Source organism: Pempheris klunzingeri, chromosome 24, assembly GCF_042242105.1.
Source record: "Pempheris klunzingeri isolate RE-2024b chromosome 24, fPemKlu1.hap1, whole genome shotgun sequence".
Taxonomy (NCBI): Eukaryota; Metazoa; Chordata; class Actinopteri; order Acropomatiformes; family Pempheridae; genus Pempheris; species Pempheris klunzingeri.
Genome location: NC_092035.1, coordinates 6,470,257 through 6,477,476, shown reverse-complemented (window position 1 = coordinate 6,477,476; position 7,220 = coordinate 6,470,257). Strand labels below are relative to the sequence as shown.

Sequence of the window (7,220 nt, the reverse complement as noted above, 5' to 3'; positions counted from 1 at the left end):
TTTCTAGGATGCGGATATTTTGTGATTATGGATTATAGCATCCCCATGCTTAACCCAATCTTAAAGCTCTGAGTTGCTCAGTTGCTTTTCAGCCAGGGAAACAGGCTTGGAAAGGGCCCATCCCAAACTGATGACACATAGTTAGAAGCACACTATTGTCTAAAATGTAACTGTATCATTAAGATTTTTCCTTAATGAGAAAAAAGAGGCTTAGGCTCTACCATGGTTATCACCCCCAGACCACAAATACACAAAGTGAGTGGATGGGTACTTAAGATAAGATATATTAGTTGAAATATGTTGAGAAGCATATGAATTACAAAGTAACTACAAAGCTGAAGTGCTAAGCATTATCACTAAGCAGCGTTGAACTTAAAATGCCATAAAAATATGACAGATGTGACACTAATATGGCCTAAATTATATCTGTGCACCCAGATGTGTGATGTTATCTGCCTCCACACTGTGTGCAAGGATACAATGAACATCCCCCCCCTCCCTCCCAAGATGTGATCTGGTTTCAGAGAAACAATTCCTGTATGCCATCATTTTCTTTCTACTCAGGCCTCTGTTGTATTTATGTTCTGCACACTCCCCAGCCACAAGGCAGGCCTGTCACATCCATACTTACAATCCAGGTGTAAAAAACGTGCAAGCTGAGCTACAACTCAGACTCAGCCCCTGAGCAGCTTAGGGAACCCCAATAAACCCTGGTGCTGAGAACACTGACAGTGACAGCCTGCCGCAACACATCTGCGCACAATGGAAGCCGAGCACACACACATGCCACAGTTGTATATGTACAGCACTTTCTAAAGGCATCGTGTTGACTTTCATCCATTCCCTAGAGGCGTATACTCAAAGTGCAACTATAACTAATGTATATTTAACACTGGATATTGAAAACTGTGTGCACAGGCAAATTATGAATTTGTAATGCTCTGCTGTAAAGATTACAGATTACAATGACAGAATATATATAACAACTTGTAAAATGAATATTAGAGCTGTTCACATACATTCTGTGTTAGTCAACTACAACTGTGCAGTAAATGCATCTATGAGTATTTGAATTTCATCTCCATGCTAACAACGTGAGCTGATATCATGGATGTAGACTCTGTCTCTGTCTGGTCCAGTCATAAATATATACGTGGTATATGTGTAATACATGTAAAGCCTTAGTTGGTGTAATATCCTGTCAAGCCAGGAAAGCTGAACTGCTTTAATGTGCTCTCTTGCGATCAAATCCCTTTCATTATCACAGTAATATATTAATAATGTATTTATTCAATACTAGTCATCTATCATTCGTTTATATATTATACATCAGTCGATGATAGTTGAGAAAAAGCCCATGCCAAACACCTTGCAACAGTAAGAAGATGAGCACTGCAAGTAGATGATTCCTACCTAAAGGATTATTTGTTAAACCTTTTTCTTAAGATGTGTCTAAGCCCCAAAACTTAAAAGCACACAGCTTTTTGCCAGACTCCTTTGACAAAACTATGAAAATCTTTCCCTCTGAAATCACTCCTCTGTTTCATTTGCATGCTTTCATCAATATTTTCATTTCTTGAAAAAATAGGAAAACGTGCTCGACCCGTGGTTGGATTATGGGCCGGGCCCGGGGGGTCAGTGCAGACTGCCAGAGGGCCTCTAAGCCACATGCTGTGTCCATGGCCCAAGATATCCGAAGAAGTTGAACACCAGTGCACACAGGCACACCACTACCCTTGGGTTAGTACACTAGGGTCCCCAGACCCCTCAGCGCTTACAATGTGAGGCCCCCAAGGCCCTTTGGTGTTTAAATAGTGAGCTGACCACTGAGGCCCCTGGGGGTTAAAGCATGATTTGACTACCAGTACTCTTTGGCCCCTCAGCACCCACAATGTGAGGGTTCCTGGGCCCCTCTATGCTTAAAGCATGAGCTAACCACAAGGCCCCTGACCCCTACAGTGCTTACAGTGTGAGGCCCATCAGTGCCACTCAAAAAGACAAGTGTCCAGGGGCCTCGCAAGATCATGATCTGGCCCCTGGTTCAACCCCAATCAAAGCAACTGTATGACTAATTCCATCAAAATGAACAAATAATGTAGGCATTAATTTGTGTTCTTCTGATAAGTATTTTCATTCTGTAAAGCTCCGACTGACTGAAAATTTTAATGAAGTCGTTTATCAAGTGAGGAAATTGCTGGTTCCAGTCTGAATATCTGCTGCTTTTTTATAAGTTTCACATTTTTATTTATCTCTGTTCAACACAAAGTTTATACTTCAACATTTTGGACAAACAGAGCTTTGTCAGAACATGCTGAACACACACAAAACTTAGTTTCCCACAAGTGGACAAACAGTCATGAATTATGCACCGGAGGAGAAAACTTCATGGTCATAGCAATGACTTCAATAGTCAGTGAGATATTTCAGTCTGGTTACTGTTGACTTCTGTACTTATAAATAAATATAAGGATATATGGATTCAGTATCTCTTGGTCTATCTGAAGCTTTCTACTGCAATGTTAAAAAAAACAAACATAGAATTCCTTGGAGTTTCCCTGGTTATCATGCTGCATTAATATTGTATGGCCAAGATGGAATATCCCAGGTTCAGACCTGAAAATACTGGTCGACTCTGCTTGAGAACTCACTATAATGCCCCTTTATTGTGTCATTAAGTGCATGGAGGGACAAATTAAAGGTTTGGACTTACTGTCCTTAATGCTTCAGAAGTAGCATTTCTCAGCCTGCACTGTTTCCCCATTACTGCTTTAAGTCTTTAGTGTGATTTTTTTTCAAAAATCTTTCCCAGCCCATTTTACTTGGTGTGTTTTGTTCCATTGAAGCTCTAATGACTCCTCAAAAACAAAGACTTTTCCACCCTTCTATTTCTCATCGTGCATACGCTTCCTCTGCAGCATCCCACTGACAGCCATGCACAGCTATACAGTTATTCGGTTGGAGAAGTTCCTTATTAAAATTCCCCTGCTGGCATGGGCCTGACAGAGTTGAGGGGACGAGTGTAGTCATGAATGTAGAGCTCACCATCAGTGTCGCTACAGACTTTCTTTTCTCACACAAGGCTGTTCAAGCATGAAGATGTGCTGGTAATCACATGTCACTGTTCATCTTTTTATACCCAGCAGAAGTTTGATTTATTCTCTGTAGTTGGTTCAGACTAAAACCTTGTACTGATAAGTAAGTATGTGCAAATACAAATCATGGAGATTGGGCAGCACATGGCCTATAATAAGTGTATTTTCTTTTTTAAGTGCGCCTGGAGGTCATTGTATTTGCCAGACATGTTGCTAGAATTGTCTAAACTTTGCCCACGACAGTTTGACAAGCCCAAATCCCAAGTCTCCCACAATTTTTATCACATAGCTTCTTTTGTGCGCCTCTGAATGGTAATCCTTTCACTCCCAAAAATGTAATGACCACACGTCGAAGGACCTCTTTCCACTACTGTTGTTCTGCCCCACATTGTTGGGCAAAAGAAGCGTTCACTCCTGCTCCTGCTTGTCTATGTCCTGCACTCTTTTCGTGATCACAAATCCAGTCACTGAATCCACTGATAAATGCATGCCATTGTGATGACAGGAGTTTGCAGGCATAGCAGCAAACTGAGCCACTTGGTGGTGAGTAAAGTAGCCCTTCCCTTGGCACAATTTGGTTGTAACAGCAATTAAGTAAATCATTGGTGAGAGAACGTGTCGTACACCCAACTCCAACTGATGGATTCCTGCACTGATGCAGGATATTTAGCAGCCCAGTTCTGGGAGGCTGCCGGCCCTCGGAGGATGGTCTCTTCCCAGAGCTGCTCCATAACGGGTTCCCACAGTGCAGGACCTCCTGGGAATGTGGAGGTGTGAAGGGTGTTCGCAGCCTCAATATTGCTGATCCCTTAATGGTCGTACTTGCTGCAGGGCAGTAGTTGCTAACTGGGGGCTTCTTGCTGCCCAAGCTGCTCCTCGGAGTCACATCACTGTGTTTGCAATCAGTGTTTACAACCAATATGATGTTATCTATGTCCTCCTGGCTGCTAACGTTAACATCAGCTGTTTATGTCATGCTACTTGAGGCGTCGTTGTTGCCTTAGCAGAGCAGCTGTTCACAGAAGTGAAGAAACTACCAATTTTCAGTGTATATTTGAGATTTTCCGCCATTTTTTTGTCTTTGTCCTTTGTAAATTTTTGTTTAGCAGTCCCACTCCGCTTGTCCATTTTGCATTGTTTTATTTCCTTTGCAGGCTACGTGAATGTTGACCGCGTCACCCGTTGAAACATACTGTCGAAATTTAAGCGTCACGTGACTTGAGCTGACCAGCTGAGTGGAGGGTGCCTGAGCTTGCAGTGGTATTAAAGATCTCACCTTATAGTTATTTTGCCTTTTGCCTTAGAGGTCTTTCGAGACTAATGGCAAACTTTGCAGTTGTATTAGCCTAGTTGTGACACTTGGACTCAACTGAAGAACAGAGCAGAGGTGTCAACTGATCACTGGAGCAAGCTACTGGTCATACCTCGTAAGCCCAAACATGTAGTGAGGGTGAATTGGGACCCAGAGAAGTGGCAGAAGTTGGCAAGTTCTAGAAACCTTTGACTCCGCTTAAGTCATGTTCAAAACCTCTGTTGCCCAGGGGGCTGTTCAGAAAACTGTAGGAAGCCAGATGGTCATCAGTTCCTGTTTTGATGATGCCTGAGAACCCATTTAAGCTGAATGAGGACGCCATATGGGCTTGGTTAACCTAGAGAACTCCCGAATCAGCACATGGGTATTGGCAGGCAAGATGTACTGCAGCTCTAGTGGTCATGAAAGCAAAGGAAGGAAAGAGAAGGGAGAACCTTGGCTTCAAATAGGTTCTTCAAATAGGTTCTTCAAATAGGTTCTTCAAATAGGTTCTTCAAATAGGTTCTTCCAAAGCATCAGACAACTAAAGAAGAGGACTCTTGCTAAGGCTGTTCCCTGAGTCAATGTAGATCTGCTGTTTTGAGATATTATTAGGATGCCTTGGCTGACAAGCCTTCCAAGTGTCTCAAAGAGGTTGAGTGAGCCTGTTGACTAGCAAAAGGACACTCCAATTTGATTGCATGTAATTCCCATTTCTAAACAAGGAGATGAGAGGGTGTTCTCCAGTAATTAGGGTATCGCATCAATCAGCATTATTGAATAAACTTACTCCAAAGTACTGAAAGGAGGCTCTGAGAGAAACCTCAGATTCAAGGGGGAAATGTGTATTCAATCCTGGTTGTGGACCACCTCTTGAGTCCTGCAAAGATACATACTGGAGGGCTCATGGAAGTTTGGCTACACAGTATGTGCTTTGTGGACCACAACCTTAAGGGAATCATGTGGATTTTCAGCTGGTACCCAGGTTCTACACAAGCCAGCCGCAAGCCAGAAGTTGTTAGTGTACTTTTTTTCTTTGGGGAGTTTTCAGGTAAGGTTTGATTATTGTTACTCTGTGTTGCAAAAGGAGAAAATCTCCTCAAGCCTTGACAAAATAAATGAAACCACTGCTCAACCAAAACGGACCAATGGAGCTGCTTCAGCCAGCTGGTACACTGAAGCTGCCGTGGCGGCTGCAAGAAGTGATAAGACATAACAAAGTGCAATAGAGGACATGGAGGAAACATCAAAATACATACAGATGACACCGAATATCATTAGAATACTAATTATGCCACACCCTCTAAAAATATAGCACCTCACACAAGTGCTTCCTCTAATTCACAGCTCCTTTGCAGAAAATAGACAAATCCCACTCTGTAGCCATCATCCACACATTCTGTCTGTTGCTCAGTCCTGCCTGTTAGTTTGCGCCTTCAGGACTGTGTTATGTAACAGCATTAAGCTATAATATCTGCAATTTGCATATTGATTGATAGTGAGTTCTGCATACGATTATGAGAGCTTAATGCACAGACTGATCTGTAGGGTTTTGCAATGAGTTTTGTGTGAATGCAGGTTAATAGTAATTATAGGTGGGATAAGAGTATGTTTTGATGTGATAGTGCTGTTTAAATGTCTTGTCTGTCTGACTCCAATCGTTATGTTTTGATTCCTGTGATGATTTTAGTAGAAAATACTGAATGTACTGAGATTTTCAAAGCTGTTCAGGTGTCGTCTTTGTCTTTTTGTAGCTGATGTAACAGTTGGAAATGCTTTATCTGTATGAAGCCAGCATTGAATAATAATAATGATAATAATAATGATAATAAGGAGCTCTGCAGTCTTGCTGGTTAGTGCTAACTTAATCAAAAATATTTGTTTTGAGAGCCACTAAAGTGGGGCCCTAAGGAGGATCTCGAAAAGATGTCAAAATCAAATTTGAAGACATTCATCACTCATGTTTTGTGCATACATTTGTTCGCTCTGATCTAGAGGAAAGGTTGTAATATTTTGAATCCACAATTTGAATGGCACCATTTTGAATTAATTTGTGCAAATGGTAATGAATGCTCAAAGCAGTAATTAGCACTATACAGTAACATATTATCACCATATAACAGTCAGTGAATTAGAGATTCGCTTTGGAAAAGTGATGCATCCATTTAAAATACAGATTTGAATAAATCTAATAAATGCCATTGTTGACTATTTTGGTTAGTTCATCTTTAAGCTTCATGAATTCATAACATGTCAAACATTAGTCTGTGCTTTAATTCATTCATCAAAGTGTCAGCATCTCTGTGGTCTGTGTGTGTCCTCACGTGTCCTTAGCAGGTTGGAGGATTTTTGCATTTTCATAGTTAAAGTCTATTTTATGCAGATAATCTGCGCTGATCTATGCAAATAAACTGCTTCAAACATCCTTAAAAGTCACAGGTAAGGAATGGTACTACTCACGGGTGCCATCGAAGCGAGTGGCGATGGTATCCAAGAAGGTATTTTGCGGGGCGATCAGTCCCCGCATCACCGGCATCCGAGAGCGCGTCGAGCCGCGTCTCTCCCGCCGCTCCGAGCCATGGCTCTCCCCGGGGGCGGACACGAAGCCCGGCAGGAACCTGGACGAGGTCCCCGGCGCTCCTCCTAACCCCTGGAGGAGGGCGCCCAGCCGAGTCGCCCGGGACTCCACGGTCCAAAACTGACCACCGACCACCGAGCAGGTGATCCCGTGTGAGAGGAGGAGAGGTGAGCCGCTGGAGGCTGGAGAGGAAAGGACGGAGGGATGGATGGAGGGACAGCAGCGAGGATGGTCACATTTACGCACGGTTGTACTGCAA

General features: G+C 42.6%; 1 protein-coding gene across 1 annotated transcript in view; it reads right to left on the bottom strand.

The window, feature by feature from the left end:
* LOC139223491 (voltage-gated delayed rectifier potassium channel KCNH8-like) overlaps positions 1–6,919 on the bottom strand; it is a 28,062-nt gene extending 21,143 nt beyond the window's left edge. The window contains exon 1 of the mRNA XM_070855416.1: positions 6,844–6,919. Coding sequence (XP_070711517.1) covers positions 6,844–6,919 — 76 coding nt within the window. The remainder of the gene's footprint in view (positions 1–6,843) is intronic.
* Between the last annotated feature and the right edge of the window lie 301 nt (positions 6,920–7,220).